This window comes from Leptodactylus fuscus, chromosome 2 (genome assembly GCF_031893055.1).
Source record: "Leptodactylus fuscus isolate aLepFus1 chromosome 2, aLepFus1.hap2, whole genome shotgun sequence".
Lineage (NCBI taxonomy): Eukaryota > Metazoa > Chordata > Amphibia > Anura > Leptodactylidae > Leptodactylus > Leptodactylus fuscus.
In genome coordinates, this window is record NC_134266.1 from 156,021,719 (window position 1) to 156,041,250 (window position 19,532).

General features: G+C 39.2%; 1 protein-coding gene across 1 annotated transcript in view; it reads left to right on the forward strand.

The window, feature by feature from the left end:
- The window catches only part of ZZEF1 (zinc finger ZZ-type and EF-hand domain containing 1), an 88,915-nt gene that overhangs the window by 40,876 nt on the left and 28,507 nt on the right, over positions 1-19,532 (forward strand). The window contains exons 27-41 of the mRNA XM_075264845.1: positions 3,784-3,863; positions 4,998-5,082; positions 6,387-6,870; positions 7,211-7,375; positions 8,755-8,874; positions 10,481-10,642; positions 14,162-14,291; positions 14,413-14,551; positions 14,633-14,798; positions 15,670-15,932; positions 16,172-16,335; positions 16,434-16,572; positions 16,696-16,826; positions 17,126-17,403; positions 18,822-18,996. Of these exons, the coding sequence (XP_075120946.1) occupies positions 3,784-3,863; positions 4,998-5,082; positions 6,387-6,870; positions 7,211-7,375; positions 8,755-8,874; positions 10,481-10,642; positions 14,162-14,291; positions 14,413-14,551; positions 14,633-14,798; positions 15,670-15,932; positions 16,172-16,335; positions 16,434-16,572; positions 16,696-16,826; positions 17,126-17,403; positions 18,822-18,996 (2,681 nt within the window). The remainder of the gene's footprint in view (positions 1-3,783; positions 3,864-4,997; positions 5,083-6,386; positions 6,871-7,210; positions 7,376-8,754; positions 8,875-10,480; positions 10,643-14,161; positions 14,292-14,412; positions 14,552-14,632; positions 14,799-15,669; positions 15,933-16,171; positions 16,336-16,433; positions 16,573-16,695; positions 16,827-17,125; positions 17,404-18,821; positions 18,997-19,532) is intronic.

Below are 19,532 nucleotides of genomic sequence, written 5' to 3' on the forward strand. Positions count from 1 at the left end.
ACAAATGCCGCTGTGCTGTGCACATAATGCTCTCACCAGTGGTATCCAAATTTTGTAGTATAGCATACGTAATACTCATTGAAATACCAAATGCCACATTGCTGCCCAAAATACCTCCTCTGCAGTGGCAAAAGCCAGTGTCTAGCATAAGAAGAGCCAAATGCCACAGCGCAGCACAAATTCCTTCTTCAGTCATGCTTATCACCACAGTACAGCACATCTCACCCTAACAGTGACAAAATACCACTGTGCATCACAAAATACCCAAGCACACGTGTCAAACACCACTGTGCTCCATCGTTGGTAACAGCATTGCTGCCCAATCTTCCCCTCTCCTAGTGGCAGGTACTTTCTTCCCCCTATCCATCAGTAGCCCAGGACCAATGTATGAAAATCACCAACACAAAAAGATCCAGCAAGGTCCGTGGTGGAATAAAAAATTCTTCTTCTTTATTGATTACATAGTTGTCATAAAAACGCAATGGTATACATAATGCAAATGCGTCAGATTGACGCGTTTCGGATTTACTCCTTCTTCCGAGTCTGACTCGGAAGAAGGAGTAAATCCGAAACACGTGACAACTATGTAATCAATAAAGAAGAAGAATTATTTTTTTTTATTCCACGGACCTTACTGGATCTTTTTGTGTCGAGGATTTTCATATATATCGCTCCGAGCCGAGGGAGCAGTTTTCCGGGCAGAGTCAAGTCGGTTATACACGGGTGGTCATCAATTAGCCGCAAGGAATCACGAGTCATATTTGGGCTGAGTATTATCTTTAGTTCTCTTCTATTTTTTCAGTCGATTTATTTACAGGACCAATGTAAACTTGGACTAGACAGTTTTAAAATGCGCCCGATTTATCTAAGGGGTTGATGTGGGATGATAAACATGGCTTATTTTAGACTGTCTAACCTATTGTTACATTACCTAGTTGTTGGCTTACTTTATGCCAAAAAATTCACTAAAAATTTTACACATTTTATGGGTCAGGATTTTATGTGTTTACCCGCGCCCCTCATTTTTAGGGCTTATTCACACTAATGATTCACATACCCCTTTGCGGACAGCATAAATTTTCATCGTATTTAATATTTCTACTCATATGCTCATTTTTTTCACAAACTGTAGGAGACAGAGAGACTGTAGGAAAAATAGACATGCTGTATAATGGTCAACAATGACAAAAAAACCAACTATAGCAATCAAAACAGTGACAGCACTGAAAAACTATGTGAAAAAAAGATGTGTGAATGAGCCCTACGTAACACTCTTCCCACTAAACCATGCCTTCTTGTGAGACAAGATACAGATGGTGTCTGAAATTAAAAAAAAAAATAAAAATGGTGGTGCTCAGCACATTTGCCAGTTTTTTGCCACATATTTGCCCAGAATTCTGGCACAACTTTTTAGTAAATAGAACCAATTAATATAACCACAAATGGAAAAGAAGTTTAAATGATTCCCACAAACCTAACATAGCATAACTCCAAAAAGAAAAAAAGGAACCAAGAATAAAATACATAAATACATTTTATTAATTAACCACAAATAATAAACATAAAATAACACATGGAGACAAACAAAGGAGGGTCCACTAACAATTAGCAGACAAATATCGCCAACTATTAGCAGACAAATACCGCAACCCCCCAAAAGACAAGTAGCCAGTAGACATGAGCGAGTACTGTTCGGATCAGCCGATCCAAACAGCACGCTCCATAGAAATGAATGGATGCACCTGGTACTTCCGCTTTGACGGCGGCCGGCCGCTTAACCCCCCGCGTGCCGGCTACGTCCATTCATTTCTATGCGAGCGTGCTGTTCGGATCGGCTGATCCGAACAGTACTCGCTCATCTCTAGTAGCCAGGGATGCCCCCCCAAAAAGATCATGAAAAGTCCCAAAAAGTAGGAGTACAAAATATAGTCTAATAATCTAATAATGAAAAGCTGACCCAATATGTATACACTGGTATAATAATCAGATAATAGTGATCATAGAGTATATACTTTCAATACACATAGTAAGAATCCGCCATTAAACAGTACATGAGACAGTACATATCTACAGACATGGTTAGAGTAAAATAACCCTTATAGGGGGAACCGCTACCATCACAGGGATGAAAGCCTTAAAGGGGTATTCCCACGTCACATACTCAGCAGTCTTCACTGCTGTAAAATCTTCTTTCTTCCTGGTTTCTTGCATCATTTGGTGGGCGGGGTTTCACATGCAACCTCCCGTTTAGCTCCGCCTTAAAATTTGTGTAGCTCCGCCCACCCATATTGGACTATGAAGTACAGGCAGCAGCAACTGCATTCTGTGTTACATACAGAGACTGCCTGTCTCTGCCATAATGAACACAAATGAGTTAGCTAGCCTGATAACTGGGAGAACAGAAGACAGTTTAGAAATGAAAGCAGCTCCTCTCCCCTATCTGAGTGCAGGACCTAGGTCACGTGGTGTAGACACAGGAATAGCTAGATACACAGGCTCGCTCCTGTGCACTTAGCCCCTCCTCCCTCCCCCTGAGAGCAGCAGATACATCACTTGACTCATGAGCAGCTAAGTCAAGGGCTGTGGCCACAAAGAATTGAATAAAGTGAGATAGTGGCCAAACAAAGCAGTTTTGCTGAAGCAGTGTATTTAGGAAAAGTCTTACATCCACATTAACAAGCAGTATAGATAGGATCCTTGTGATGGGACAACCCCTTTAACTGCCTAGTGATGGATTATCAGATTAGTAGGTCCCACTCTCTGTACTGCTGCAGATCAGTTGATTGAAAAGGCAATGGTGCTTCGAGTAAGTGCTGCAGCCTCATCATCTGCTTTCAGCTACTGCTTATACCCAGATAAATGGCCTAATGATCTAAGATTCTCAAGCCGCAGGCTCCATGGCTGAATCAACTGTGAAATCCGTGACAAGATTGCATAGGATGCTTATTTTTTCAGTGAAGATAATGAAAATTGTTGAATCAGGGTAAAATCCTTGTCATATTCTGCTGCGTGAACAGGGTGGAATCTACTATGATTATGGTCACAGCTGTAATTAAAAATAAATATATAAATTCCAAGCAATTCAAGCATACAACTTAGCAATCTAATATTCAGACTTATTAGAAATTGGGCATCATCCATTCAATATGAAAGTTTCCCATTTAAGGATGGTCATGGTTGAGTGAAGAAATAATATTGTCTTGAGTTTGGTAGAAGTGACTAATCATATTTATCTTAAATATTTAGTGGAAGTCATGGTAATAAATTGATTAAATTTACTGAGGGAAACTTTGCAAAACTGCTGGTATTTTAGCTCTTGACTGTAGTTAAATGTATTGCATATGAGCAGGCTTTTGCTTAAAGAGGGTGTGTTCTATTTTATACAGAGAAAAATATTAATTGAAATATGGTGGTAATAGGTTTTGCTTAATATTCATATTTTATTCTTCTATAAACACTACATGCAGAGATAGATACTAGTTAGGACAGCCTCCCTGAACCAGTTATAAGTTCTAAGCGTAGAATAAGCAAATATGTAAATTAATAAAAGACAGGCTCTACTGAAACTTTTCCCACAAGTATAGCAAGATCTAGATCTGCCCAGGTCCTCCTCCTGCTATTTGACTATATTGCATTTTAATAACAGGTTCCTTTTAATAGTGGTCACTTTGGTTTCTGACATCTGACCGTAGCACTGAAATTATTGCATTGAGAAAGCAACAAATATTGTAAAGTGGTGCTCTATAAAAGAAATAATCACTATTTTATTTGCATTCTTTACAGTTCTCAGCAGTGGCAGCCTTGGTCTAAGTGAAGAATTTTCACAGGTGTATGCTCTAGCAGATGGCATTAGAATATGGATGGTAAGAATTTGTATTTGTTTTCTTAGGAGTTATTGGGGTAAATTTAGTAACGAAAATGTAGCAGAATTCTGACATGCAAAGTTACTACACATGTAGCATAGTTCAAAATTACAGGTTACCTGAGTTTTCCATAATATTGCACCTCCCTACATTTCCTCCCTCATCTCTGTCTATCGCCCAATCCGTGCTCTCCGTTCACTCACTTACCCAAGACTAACATCCTCTATTACCAGAACCTCCCACGCTCGTATACAAGACTTCTCCCAACTTGCACCACTTCTCTGGAACGCCCTATCCCAGACAATCAGATTAACTCACAATTTCTACAGTTTTAAGCGCAAACTAAAGACACATCTTTTCAGACAGGCCTATCACAATACCTAATGTAAACCCTTCCATACCGTAATTAGAAACCCTAAAACAAACCCTCCTCTGTTCCAGCTCCCACATTACCCCACATGATATGATGCCATTTCAGGCTAACTTTATATGTCCAAGCACCATCTGCATGTTAAAGGACATGACTGGTGACTGCCCATACAGTTTTGTTTGTGTAATGACAGTCACTTCTATTACAAAATTGTCTGACCTCTGTATAAGCAATGCCGCCCCTGCTACCTCTTGTGTCACACCCTCTACTTCATAGATTGTAAGCTCTTGTGAGCAGGGCCCTCAGTCCCATTGTGTGAAGTGACTATTTCTTTGTAATGTATCTTTTTGTCTGTACTTGAACCCTACAAATTGTACAGCACTGCGGAATATGTTGGCGCTATATAAAATTTATTATTAAATTATTATTTTCATCAAAAATTGAAATATCTGCAGGGTTTTGCTTGGGCAGTCTGACTTATTAGCCTTCATTCATGATGTCCTATCAGCTGCCAATTATTCCTCCCCATTCACCTTGATCACATCTTTATTTTAAAGGTTACTAAGGATGGAACTTCCTACGTAACAGGGAATAAATTGCAAATGGTGATAAATCTGGCACTTTTAATACTTTGTAGTCTGTTTGCACTGTCTAATAGTGGTGGTAAATTAACCCAATGCGTTATGTCATGTCCTCCACAGTGATGAGATAAAATGTTTTAATGGTGTTTGATTTCATATGGGGATATTTTATTTCATGTACAGCTAGAAATGAAGCAGAAATCACTTCATATTGGTGGAAATGACAAACTTGTTGTTGATGGAGCAGAGATTAACCCAGATACCTTAGGTAAGGCTCATATACTGTATCATAATATTTCAATTAGATATTCTGAATCTGCCTATCTATTTCTTGTGGACACAATTCAACTGCTGTATGTTGTACAACAGAGTAAATTTAGGATGGATTCACACTAGCTTTGTAAATGTCCATTGCTGTAGTCCGTCTTAGGATGAATTCAATGGACATTAACTGTGGCGGAGTAATGGACACAGACTGACTTAATGTCCGTTCCCATTGACTATAATGTAGACACCATGGCGGATGCTGTTTTCTGTTATATTTATTTACTTTTGTAACAGAATTAAAAATCCTGCATGCACAACTTTTTCTTCCATTACAAGAGAAAACCCTCTAAAAGTGTGATCTCTGGAAATACACTAGTAACATGTTGCTAGATCTATTTCCAGATACTGTTTTATTGTTGACTTTCTGGCAAATCCAAATGAACAGAACACAAAGTGTATTTTTCATAGTTGTTGACTGGTTACAGTTGTATTGCAGTCTATGGGACTTGCCATCAAAGCATTGCAGGTTAAAGTTCCCCCATGGTGGGTGGGCTAATATAATGGTTATAAATATATATAAAATTATTTTCCCCATATCGTGAAGCTCATAGCACCAAAGCACACTTTAGAATGTTGCCAAAATGGTATCACTAAAAGGTAGATCTGGCCTTGCAAGACTCCTGCAGTGTCAAGAATTAAGCGACTCCAATAATTTTTTTATGTGTAAATTTACAGGTGACCTGTCATTTTCGGCTGCACACTGAATGCCTTAAAGGCTATAAGAGTCTCACAAATGCAATTTTTCTCCAGTTCCACTCCATTCTGAATTTTTTTTTTCCAGCTTTCCAATACATTGTTTGGAATATTAAATGATACCATTACAAAGTACAATTTCTCGTTTACATTAAGCTCTCATATGGGTCTTTTAACGGAAAAATAGCAAAGTTATGGGGTTTTGAAAGGCAGGGAATCAAAAAAAACAAAAATTGAAAAATGCCAGCGGAAGGAAGGGGTTAATTTGCTTAAATATATGTGGGGCTGTTAGATGATGGTTTTTCACTAGTGGTTAACTTTCTTGTATTGTATAAACGTTGCGACTTTTTCTGTCATTAAAATGCGTAAATGTATTTGCTTTCTTTTCTGAAAGTGATTGTTAGCCTCGAGGGCTTATGAAATATACATTTGTTCTCATTTTACACTCTTTTAAACTGACTTTAACATTAAACTGTCTCTGACATTGATTTGATTTCCACTTTCCCGATTGAAGATGTTTGTATGTATTTGATATATGGTTTTTTCTTACAGCAAAACAGTGCATTGAGAAGTGTCTTTTACTCCTACGTTTTATACCTACATCACGGCCCCAGTTAGATACCTGTATTTCAGCAGATGAGGATTTCTTATTAAACAGTCAGAGAAAAGGTTCGATTGTGGAGGCAGATTTTCAAGCTTCAAGTGCCTCACCTATTAATGCCTCTCCTGAAGCTGCTCACCCTGGTCTCATTGGAAAGTTTCAAGTGCCTGACCAGGACTCTCAAAAAAAACAAGAATCAGAACTCTTTAAATATGAGACCCCGATAGGTTCTCAGATGAAAGCAGAAAAATCAGAAGAACCTGCCTCTCCTCCCCCTACTCCTACTCGTAAGACCACATTTAGTCGGGCAAGACTACGGCTGCTCTCATTTCGCTCCATGGAAGAAGCAAAGGTGTTACCCTCTGTGAAGGAAAAGTATCCCATTGTGAAGAATATATTAGATTTTGTAAAAGATCCAACAATTTCCCATGAAAGGTAAAGACTCAAAACGTTCCTTCCCTTTTGTTATTTTTAGACCTTAAGGCTTTTAGCAGAAGGTATTATGAAAAATGCCATCGTAAAGTGATCAAAGCAGATCAGTCATCTGTATAAATGTCTTCTAATTATCCTTTTATGAGGAAAGAATTTCTAATATGGCAGCGCCTACAATATTCAGAAGTGAAGCTAATGTGGGTGTTTGAGAGTGCAGCGAGTAGAGCTTGGAATAATTAAAAAGTTTGGCTACTTATTTCATCTTCAAAAAATAGGCTTTGTTAGAAAAATGGCTTCATTTTAAGTAAAAGTTCCATTTATTTTTTTTGTTTCCTTCTACAAGTGTTCTGCAGGTCCTTTCGCTCAGAAGGGCACAGGCTGAAAGCATTCTTAAGGTGCTCAAAATAATTCAGGAATGTCTAGATACTCTGGGCCAGCCTCATTTCTTTCAGCCCCCCTGTGTACTCTTCTTATTGGAGCTGCTTGCTTGCCAGAACGACTTCACCAAGTAAGTATTGTTCTGGGTGTCATGATACCCTACATCAGGGTTTCCCAACCAGGGTTCTGTGAAATCTGCCAGTATTATGATTGTGTGTTGGCGGTGCTTTGTTCAGATAATGATATCCCTGTCATATTAAAAATGTATTCTGATCTATAAGAAGCATGTTAGGGTTAGTGCACATGAAGATTTTTTGCAGATTTTTACACGGAATCCGCCTCAAAATCCACCTGTAAAAACGGCTCCCATTGACTTCAGTGGGAGACGCTCATTTTTTTTCTTTCTGCTAAATAGTAGTGGAAAAAAGAAGCTAGATGCCCTATCTTGCTGTGGATTCCGCGGCTGATTCAGCCGTGGTGTCCGCGGCTCGAAACACACTCCTGTTTAGGCCCATTCATTCGGGCTTAAACGGAAATGGAATGCTAATGCTGCATCGGCATCCCATTGTGGCTAGCCGCGCAGAATGTTTACACGGCGGAAAAGGTTTCCGCGACCTTTTCCTTCTTGTGAACATACCCTTATAGAGCAGGAGGATCTGAGCAGATTGAAATCTAGTTTGGAGGAAAGGGTTCATTACAAGTTTTAATTTCTTTTTTTGTTTCTCTGCACATTCGTTACTTAAAGGGGCTCTATCACTGGGAAAAGTCATTTTGAACTAATCACATCCTTGCATAGCCTTTAGAAATGCTACTTCACACCTACCTTTTGTATGTAAATTGCCTCAGTGGTTTCTGAATAAGTCAGCTTTTATTCATATGCTAATGAGCTTCCAGCCAGCACAGGAAGTTCCCAGCAGCACTCGTCTCTGTTATTATCTCCTATGTGTGTGAGGCAAACAGGAAGCTGAGTCATCAGCAGCAGCAGCCTGTGCTGTATACTCCCATAGGAAACAATAAAGGGGTGCACGATGCATCGTGCATCAGTCTAATTACCATATGAATAAAAACAGACTTATTCAGAAACCACTGAGGCAATCTACATACTAAAGGTAGGTGTGGAATAGCCTTTCTAAAGGCTATGCAAGGATGTGATTAGTTAAAAATGACTTTTCCCAATGATAGAGCCCCTTTAAGAGTTCAGTAGGTGGTCCTATTCACTGGTTGTCATTGACCCTAAATATGCCTACAGATTAGTTTTATTTTTTAAATAAATACATTACAAGTCATAGTAAATTCTTTCCCAAAAAGCTATATGTAACTGCTTAGCTCCTCCTGCTCGATAACATGCTGTCTGTAGCTTGCACTACATTTTAAGTGTGACAGGTTTCCTTTAAACAGTATCTGTTATGTATTATTGTTGAATGATTGTACAAGTTTGATGCCTTACAACCATTCAAAAGTAACACAGAAAGCTACAAAATTAACTATTCTCCCTTATTTGCTTTTAAGCTATTTTGGTCATTTGGAAGGCTGTGGAGCTGAACTGCATAGAGAAGTCAGAGAGTCATACTACAGACTGGTTGTGCTTTTGGTTAATGCTGTAAAGGGTTTTAACAGCCTTAATGACAGGTACGTTTAAGTTCTTAATAATATTTATTTTGTCAAATCCCTGTATATTTGCATATATTGATTTGCCATTATGCTAAAATGGCGCCTGTGGATAAGTAGAAAATAGGAGACCGCAAGGTACAGGCAGTTCTTGAAGGTGCTAGAAACGAAAAAAATGGACTAGTTAAGGGTGTGAGTGACTTTGATAATAACCAGATTGTAGTGGCTAGATAATCTGCGTCAGAGCATCTCCAAATGGCAGGTTTTGTGTTTCTGGTATATACAGATTAGTACCTACCAAAAATAGTCCAAGGAATGATAACTGGTGAACTGGAAACAGGGCCAAACAGTGCTCAAGGCTCAATGATGTTTGTAGGAAGTGAGGTCTTGCCTGTTTTGGTCTGATTGGGAAGAACAACACAAATTACTGTAATAATTAATTCACTTGCTGTCTATGGGGCAGCACATGTCCACCACCAAATATTTGCTTACTTATATAGCCCAATTATATTCTGCAGCGCCTTAGAGTTATTGTCAGCACTGTCCCGAGTAGGGCTTACAATCTAAATTCCCTGTCTGTATATCTTTGGCGTGTGAGAGGAAAATTGGCTACCCAGATGTAAACCACACAAACAGTGAACATACAAACTTCTTGCAGATGTTGTCCTAGGTTTGAACAGAGGGCTCAGCACTGCAAGGCAACAGTACTAACTAACCACTGAGCCACCCTGCTGCCCAAAAATTCTTACCTATGGAGGGCCCCACCTTGTGTCTGAGAGAAATTAAAGTATCTTTTTTATGCTGGATACCTTCAGTGATCTGGAGTTCATGCCTTGAAGGGTCAGAGCTAGCACAAGAGGGATCACAATACACAATGTTAATCAAGTGATTTATAATGTTATGTTTAATAGGTGTGAAAGAAATGATTACATTTTATTCTCTTGATCTTCTGTTCTCATTGGTGTGATGTGATAACAGCTGTAAGCGCTAGGAAAACGTTTTAAATGAAATAATTCTGTAAATGTACATATATTGCGATAGACTGGGAACCTCAGCAAGATGCATGAACCGCCTGTTTGTTTATTAGGACGCCTGGTTGTATAGCTAGAAGTATAACCAATGGTAAAAAGAGACCTTGTGATTCTGATACAGAGTACTAGTGGCATACTTTGTCCGGTTCTAGAAAGCCCACCTACAAAAATACATAGATAAAATATAACCGGTGTAAAGACAGGCTACGAAAAAGCACACTATATATCAGGAGAGGCTTACAGAATATCATGTGTATAGCCTTGAGGAAAGGAGAGACATTACTGAAATCTTTACATATGTTCAAGGTATAAATAAGGTTCAGGACAGAAGGCCATAGACTCTTTTCTATCCTGAGATAAAATGGGAAGAACATGCAAATCTGTCTCCCATGTTGTAATTAGGAAGACAGTGCCTCAGTCATGCAGCCCAATGAGATAAAATGGTAATAAAAGAAGCGCAGATTAGATGGAGTTGAATGTTATCCATGTAAACATGCCAAACTGGAAAAGCAGCTCTTGAGTTATCAGTGATATACCTGCTTGTGTTCTATTCATGATGGCTGTGTAAAACCTTGTCTTTCTCTTTGTTTGCTCAGGTCACTTCTTCCAGCCTTATCATGTGTGCAGACAACACTCCTGCACATGCTAGACATGAGCTGGGAGCCACAAGATCTGTCATTCTTTCAGAGTATTGATCTTCCAGAACTACTTCTATCAATGTCTCAGGAGAACATAAGTACCCATGATAGTGTTGTGAGGTGAGAAGTGTCTATGTACCTCAGGTTACCTGACTCTCGGCCCAGATAGTGATCACTTGAATGACTGCAAACCTGAAAATATAAATGGATACAGATGCTGTTAACTTTTCTCTTAAATAGTGAGGTATTATGTGCTCAATACATATCTGGGCTCTTTGCTCATTAGAAATGGTTTGATAAGAATATAAAAACTTGGGGCAACCTTTTTTTCATAGTAGATTTTATTGATATATGGTATATAGCAAAGACAATACAAGATCTTTGCTTCTGTGTGTGCATATTTCTCCCGCACACTAATCCATTCAAAGAAATTGACCCTATTATGTGCTTGTGTGTGTCTGAGCTTGGGATTTTATTAGTGGACCCATTTGAGACTAGGCTAATACCTGGTTTGCCAGTTTCCATGAAAATAGACCTGTCGGGTAATTCCTGTTACCCTGTCAGAGAGCACCAGATCATATACGATTTGCAGGATACCTAGGAGACGGTGAGAGTCCTACTTTTTCTGCCCATACATGGTGATTTGGCATCCTTTTCTGTACACACACTGATACAAGCAGAAGTTGCAGGTCATCATTTGTGGCAGGAAGTCCTGTTATGTTTACACTGCTTTTTACATAGAAATCTTTCCTCGAATCATGTAAACCTATATAGTGTATATATGATGGATCTCAGCTTTTATTATATTCTGCTCTTAGATAGGGAAGTAGAAATCACTGGACAGATTCACTTTAAGTTCTTTTGAATATGTTGGTGCTATGTAAGCAATAGAAAATAAAGTATGTATGAATAATATGAAAATACAAGGTATGTCTTGCAAAATGTCTTACAGTTTGTTTTTTTTTAAACTGTGTTGAGAAACATCCAAAACAATCTAAACTGTAACTTTTGAATGAATGTCTCTCTATTATAAAAATTAATTTCTGTCTGTCTGTCTGTTCTCTATGCGCGACCAAATGACTGAACTAATCTTCACCAAATTTGGAAGGTTTAAGACGAGACTCCAACTTGCTCGGACATACCGTTGCTGAGATACAGCATTCCCAACACAATGCCCCCCCTCCCCTCTTAGCCAATACAAACCTGCAAGTCTTTCACTCATATTCCAATTGTAATACACACGGTCACTCCACATGCACAATCCAACACTGATATCCAAACTGAGATACACGCATCAGAGGATTGGATACACAGATCAGCACACAGTATCACACGAAGGAGGATTATATATGTGCGTCTGCACACAGTCCCACACACCAGAGGATTAAATACGCTCTTCTGCACACAGTTCCACACACTGAAGGATTAGATACGTGTGTCTTCACACAGTTCCACATGCCGAAGGATTAGATACACGGGTCTGCACACCGTACCACACGCCGGAGGATTAGATACGCATGTCCACACACAGTACCATACGACCAAGGATTAGATATGCGCGTCTACACGCAGTTCCACACGCTGAAGGATTAGATACGCGTGTCTGCACACAGTACCACACACCGGAGGAATAGATACGTGCGTCTGCACACAGTTCCACATGGGGAAGGATTGGATACGCGCATCTACACACAGCACCACACACCAGAGAATTAGATACGCACGTCTGCACACAGTACCACATGCCGTAGGATTAGATACGAGCATCTGCACACAGTTCCACACGGGGGAGGATTAGATACATGCCTCTGCACACAATACCACATGCCGGAGAATTAGATACGCATCTCAGCACACAGTACCACACGCCAGAGGATTAGATACGCACATCTGCACACAGTACCACACATCAGGATTAGATACGCGCGTCGGCAAACATTACCACACGCCGGGGGATTGGATACATGCATCTTCACACAATACCACACGGGGGAGGATTAGATATGTGCCTCTGCACACAATACCACACACCAGAGAATTAGATATGCATCTCAGCACACAGTACCATACGCCAGATGATTAGATACGTGCGTTTGCACACAGTTCCACACGCCAGAGGATTAAATACGTTCGTCTGCACACAGTTTCACTTGCCGTAGGATTAAATACGTGCCTCTTCACACAATACCACACTGGGGAAGATTAGATACGCGCATCTGCACACAGTACCACACCAACAAGGATTAGATACTTGCGTCTACACACAATACCACACACCGGAGGATTAGATACAGGCCACTGCACACAATACCACACGGGGGAGGATTAGATACACACATCTTCACACAATACCACACACCGGAGGATTAGATACACGGGGGAGAATTAGATACACGCCACTGCACACAATATCACACGGGGGAGGATTAGATACATGCCTCTGCACACAGTACCACATGCCAGAGGATTAGATACGTGCGTCTACACACAGTATAGACTATAGATTAGTGGATGGGAGTGGATTAGATACGCCGATCTGCATGCAGTTCCACACGCCACAGGATTAGATATGCGCCTCTTCACACAATACCACACGGAGGATTAGATACGTGCCTTTGCACACAGTACCACAAGCCGTAGGATTAGATACATGCCTCAGCACACAGTAGCACACGCCAGAGGATTAGATACACGGCTCTGCACAGAGTACCAAACATTAGAGTTTTACTCCAGGTTAGAAGCAGGGCACTGTGGATGCCACTGGTACACAAGGTCACATTCACACAACTGATCACAGGTTTTTCACTGATATCCAATATGAGATACACATAATCACATGATGCTTATGGACACACACACAAACAACATACAAAATACACCAGTGCAAAATTGGACAATTCTTTTTTTTTTTAATGTAGATTGTGAGCCCACATAGAGCTCACAATGTACATTTTTCCCTAGCAGTATGTCTTTTTGGAATATGGGATGGAAATCTATGCAAACACAGGGAGAACATACAAACTCCTTGCAGATGTTTTTTTGCCCTTGGTGGGAATTGAACACCAGGACCCCAGCACTGCAAGGCTGCAATGCTAACCACTAAGCCACCGTGTGGCCCCAAAATTGGACAATTCTTATGGGGCCACTACACAAACAAAATATGTAATATACCCGTGCGAAGCCAGGTCCTCCTGCTAGTATCCAATAAAAGCCTTCTTGGCAAGGTCTAATAGTTGCAGCCTCATACAAATGGCAGCAACATCAGGGGTTAGAATACTACTTTGTGGCAAATCCCATCCATATGCCATAGACTGCTTTATTTACAGGTTGCTCTAAGTTGTTTCCACTGAAACAGGAATGCTCAAGATTTCGTGCAAATTTGCACTGTGCTTGGTATTAAGTTTTTACTTCTATAATAAGGCTAGAAACTGTTTCCTAACCTGAATTGGTTCTATTAATGACAGATTGTAAATTAATGTGTGATTGTGCCCTCTTATTATTTCCCATCCTCCCGTACTCTGCCTTGTGATATGGTTACTGAATCTTCCTACAAGATTCCAGCTAAGACCACCAAAAAAAACCAATAAAAATTATATAATCATATATTTATATTGTCATGTTTAAAATGTCCATTCACAGTCCATGGGAGGAGGAAGATGAGAGAGCAGATTACAGACAGAACCTTTTGTGGTTGGAAGAGTGCAAAGACGGGATGTTTGAAACCTGGTATGAAAAGATAAGTCAGGCTGAACCAGATGTGAGGAGGAAGGTAAGAGATTATTTCTTGAAATAAAATCTAAGGCTTCATTGTGCAGTCCCTGTAAATACATGAAGTGATGTAAATTGCATAAATAATGTGCTTAACCTGAGCTTGCTTTCACTGGTTATAGATGCACATGTTTATCGCAAGATACTGTGACCTGCTCAATGTGGAAATATCCTGTGATGGTTGTGATAAAATTGCTCCATGGCATCGATACAGATGTTTGCAATGTAATGACATGGACTTATGCAAAACGTGCTTTCTCGGTAAGGAACACAGAATATTTAACTGCTTGGGTATGTTTTTAAAGTTATGCTAATGTCCTAATACTATGTTGTTTATAATAGGTGGTGTAAAGCCTGAGGGACATGAAGATGATCATGAAATGGTTGATATGGAATATGCATGTGATCATTGCCAAGGACTTATTATTGGTCATAGAATCAACTGCAATGTATGCGATGACTTTGATCTGTGCTATGGATGTTATGCTGCCATGAGATACTCTGAAGGGTACTTGTAATTTGTACTTCTGTTAATATAAGTTTTAATGGCCTTTTGTGGTTATGTAAATGACGGTTAACTATTGTATAATGAAAAGTTTGGGAGCCCTTTATGATCTGTTTCAGCTTCTTACAATTTTCAAAATTTTTTTGCTTCAGTGAATGGAATGTTTCTTGTTTCCGTCTAGAGTCTGAAAACCATAGAGACTTGATCACACAACTGAATGACTTATTAAAGCTGTCGTCCAGGCTCCCCCTTACTGAGGCTCATTTGTCTCAGTATTTGTGTGACCATTTTCACATGTACTTTATAACCATTTTGCCCTTGCTAAAACAGAAATAGTCTCTCCGTTCCGTTACTTCCTGTCGAGCACCCGATTGACTTCTGTTTATGTAAAACAACCAATCACAGGAGGCAGAGCTGCAGTAGGAGGGAGAAGAACAATAGCCTGCACCATGATTAGACTGGAGGTGTCTTGAGCTACTTTAAATGTGGTTAAGTTGTAGCCCACATGGAATAAAGGTAAATAGCTGTAAAGGTGTGGGATCAGATAAAATAAATAGCAGAAAATCATCCCCCGTAGCTACGGACTTAGATATCATTTATGTTTTTAAGAGGTTTTTTTTAATGAGCCATTCATTGGTGTGATCAGGACAGGCTTTCAGCTTCTAAATGCAAACAAGAGAGTTCTATTCCATTATAACTTGCAAGAAATATTTGTAGGAAAATTGATATAATGACTATATTTAAAAATGCAAGCCCCACAGGGGTTAATTAATATCTGCCCCAAGTTTAAAAAAAAAAAAGAACTTAATTATGTATTTGTGTAATATTTTACTAATATTAAACTATAATGCTGTTCTTTTGTTTCCATTTGCAGCCATTTGCCTAGCCATAGTATCACTATCTATCCAACAGTCACTAATAAAATCAGCAATCGGCAGCGACTGATCCAGCCGTACATACACAACTACTCGTGGTTACTCTTCACTGCCTTAGCTCTCTACTCATCAGACCTTGCCAGTGAAGAAGTAAATGATGGAGAGAAGCTTGACTCCACTGTTGTTTCCAGTGCCCAGAGTTTGCAGGCTAACTGCACAGATTTAGTTGCAAGTTGTCTTTTGAAAGCACAGAAAGGAAAGGGTGAGATTTCTAAGTACTTGACTAAAAGGATAATTCATTGCTTATTAGTTGGTTATGTTCACGGATTTTGGTTTTCCGTATGTTAGCAATTCATGACCTATCCTTGGTAATAAATTGAAGAGGAGCAGGGGGTATACTAAAATAAGGGTGGTAATGAAAAGAGAACATTCACTTTGAATAACCACCACTTGGTGAAATTTCAGTATCTCATAATAAATATATATTTTGTGATTCTTTAGGTGTCAGAGTATCTTCATTACTCTCCATGTGGACCAGTAATGAACATGAGTCACCTTCTCGCGAGTCTTCCAGTGGTGAGGTTACTGATGGTGATAAAGCTAGTCTGTTACCCAAAACTACTCAGGCTCCAGATATCACAGTAAAACCTACTGTGCCAAAAAAGGTATTTCTTGTAATATACTATAGCTATTTCTACAGTAATACATTTTTTATTTTTAAGTATGAATGATGACTTTTTATTTTTGCGTTTTCTTTCTGCAGAGTAAAGGGGATACAGATACAAATATACCTATCCTCAACAAAACACGCAGTCTGGGGGGCCAGCAAGAAAAGGACCAGCCGTCCAAAGAATCCAAATCTGAAGATGATGATGGAGAGCAACCTAAAGAGCAATATCTCTGTAAGTAATTTCATTCTACTCACTGGCAGGGGTAGTAATATATAGTAAATAGCATACTAGTCAATCTGCATTCACATTTTGGTGTAAAAGTAATGCATACACTTATATTTCCATACTGTGTAGTTGGTGGAGACTTGTCCAAGAAGAATATTGTTGACAAGGCTATTATCCCAAGCCCTGATCAAGTCTTTGCGGAATGCTCTCAGGAACGTATTTTGGGACTGATAGCTGCCATGTTGCCTCCTCTGAAATGGGTAAGGCCTTATTTTCGTAGTTTTCATGCACATATACAGTACATTTAAAGAGGCTACATATGATTAGGAAAAAAAGCCTCTGATATTTGTTCAAACAGCACCCCTCTTGTCCTTGGGTGGTGTCTGAAATTGCGGTTTAGTCTAATTCTCTAGAATGGTTCCAGAAAGATACAATAAACTCAAATGCTTTTACTATATGAGAAATTTCTTGCATCCAAGTTAACAAAGTATTTCATTCCATTATAGTGATTCCTTTTGTGAACCAGTGTAACTAGAAACTTACATTTTTCTTATTACAGGATACAGCAAGCTCCATAGTGAACCTTCAGCAAGTGTTGCCGCTAATGTTTCAAGTAGTTATATCCAATGCTGGCCATTTAAATGAATCGTATCATTTAACCTTGGGCCTCCTGGGACAGTTAATCCTTAGGCTAAACCCTTGTGAGGTAGATAATGCAGTAAAGAAGGTTCTGTCTTCGAAGCACAATGTACAATCTGCAGCTGACGGGAGTTCTGTTCCAGATGGGTGGATAACTACTCAACTGCTTTTCAGCCTTGGAGCATTATGTCTAGACAGGTTGGTTTCTAACATTTTCTGATAGATGTGCATTTTAACTTATAATGTGGCATACATTTATAAATACAAATATTTGTGAGCAGCGCTGCAAAGTATGCGTGGAGAGCATGGAGATTGTCTTTTGCCATTCTTGCCTCCTTGATCACTTTATACACATTGGTCAATGAACATTGTGTATGTAGGATGTGACCCTGACACTCCCTGCTGCTGTCCCAGTGATTGCTTGTTGACTTAGCAGACCCAGATCAGCTCAGCAGTGAGGCTCAGAAGGTTGCATTGCCCCTATAACCGTGGCTAATGTGTCAACCCAGTTACAGGGGGGAAATCAAAAGTTAAAAAGAAATAATATATGGTCAAATGCCCCCAATGGTATTTTATGAATTTCTAGGGAACACCATGTATAAGGTGTATGCTTGTAGCGCCGCAAGACAAAACCATGTGTTCTCCATATAAAAATTACCATAATGGAGGGATGAAACCAATTTTAGACTAAGGGAGCGTTCACACTACCATCAGTGTCCGACAGGTAGTGTCCACTGCTAATGTCCATTCAAAATCTTGCACGGACATTAGCAGCAGACACTAGCTGTGTCCGTGACATTCTGCATTCATTTAAATGGACATCGGGTGCGTTGTTTTACACTCCGTGCCTGTCCTTAAGTGTCCGTTCCTAAAGATGTCCAACTTTTCAAGCGGACAACAAAACCAGACATGTAGGTTTCTTCTGTCCGCTTGAAAAGTCAGACATCTTTAGGAACGGACACTTAAGGACAGGCACGGAGTGTAAAACAACGCACCCAATCTTCATTTAAATGAATGCAGAATGTCACGGACACAGCTAGTGTCCGCTGTTAATGTCCACACAAGATTTTGAACGGACAGTAGCAGCGGACACTACCTGTCTGACACTGACAGTAGTGTGAACGCTCCCTTAGGCCCCACATTGTGGCAAGACAGCTTTTTGGGTTGCAGATTTTGCTTTGGTTTTTTGAGCCATAGCCAGGGATGAATTGATCAGTGGAGCAATAAGTATTTCTTATATATTTCCCATTCCATTTGTAACAATTCTTGGTTTTAGCTCAAAAACCACAGCAACATCTGCAACAACAAAAGCTGCTTTTTTGCAACTTGCAACCTTAATCTTAAGAAGTCTTGTATTGGCATTTTGTGCTATTATTATTATTTATTTATTTTTTAACTTCCCAGATATTTAAAATTAAAAAAGTATAAAGTATGACATAAAAATTTTTAAAAAAGGGGCGTAAAAAAATGCTATTACTTTCAAAAACGCATGTACTAAATAATATGACATGGTGTCTAATGATGAATGGAAAAAATCATCTGATTTTTATGTGGGTAAATTGGTTTTACGGAGCAATTTCAGTTTATATTAAATTATTTTTCCTGTTTTTGTTTAGCAAAGTTGGTCTTGACTGGGCGTGCACGATGTCTGATATCCTGAGAGCGTTAAACAACTCTCCAAAATGGCACAAAGTAATGACCTCTTTCACAGATCACTGTATGGAACAGTTGCCTCACCAGCTACAAAATACAAATATCTTTACATTATTAGTCTTGGTTGGATTCCCAGAGGTAAGACACCACTATAAGCATTATTTATAAAAAGTTATTTTACGCTTTGGAGGTATGTAGGTGTTCTAACCACTAACTATGCCCATGTATACACTATTACAGTTTGGATCTGCAGTAGTATAGAACTGTTTCAAAATGTATAATATTTTTCATATATATAACAGTCAGAAGGCGTCCTATTCCTAAAGACCACTGAATGAAATGGCGTGCAAACCTTTAAAAAATTTCATTTTGTAGTCTGTAACATGTAGACACCTAGATCTGTGTAGAAGCGGTGTACACAAACTGGCAGAAAATCTGCTTATTTTTTATAGTTAATGCAGTAGAGCAATAACAAGAGGTTGTGAAGTTATACAGTTATATTTTAGTGGCTATCCAGTTTTGGTACCTACAATTATATGTATGTTTGTCGGTGTTTTTTCTTACTGTATTCTCTTTTCTCTTGACCATTTTGAATATTTTTTCACTCTTCAGCTTTAGGCATAAATGCTTCAGTTACAGCAGCAATAGAAATATTATCAAATATAAACAACTTA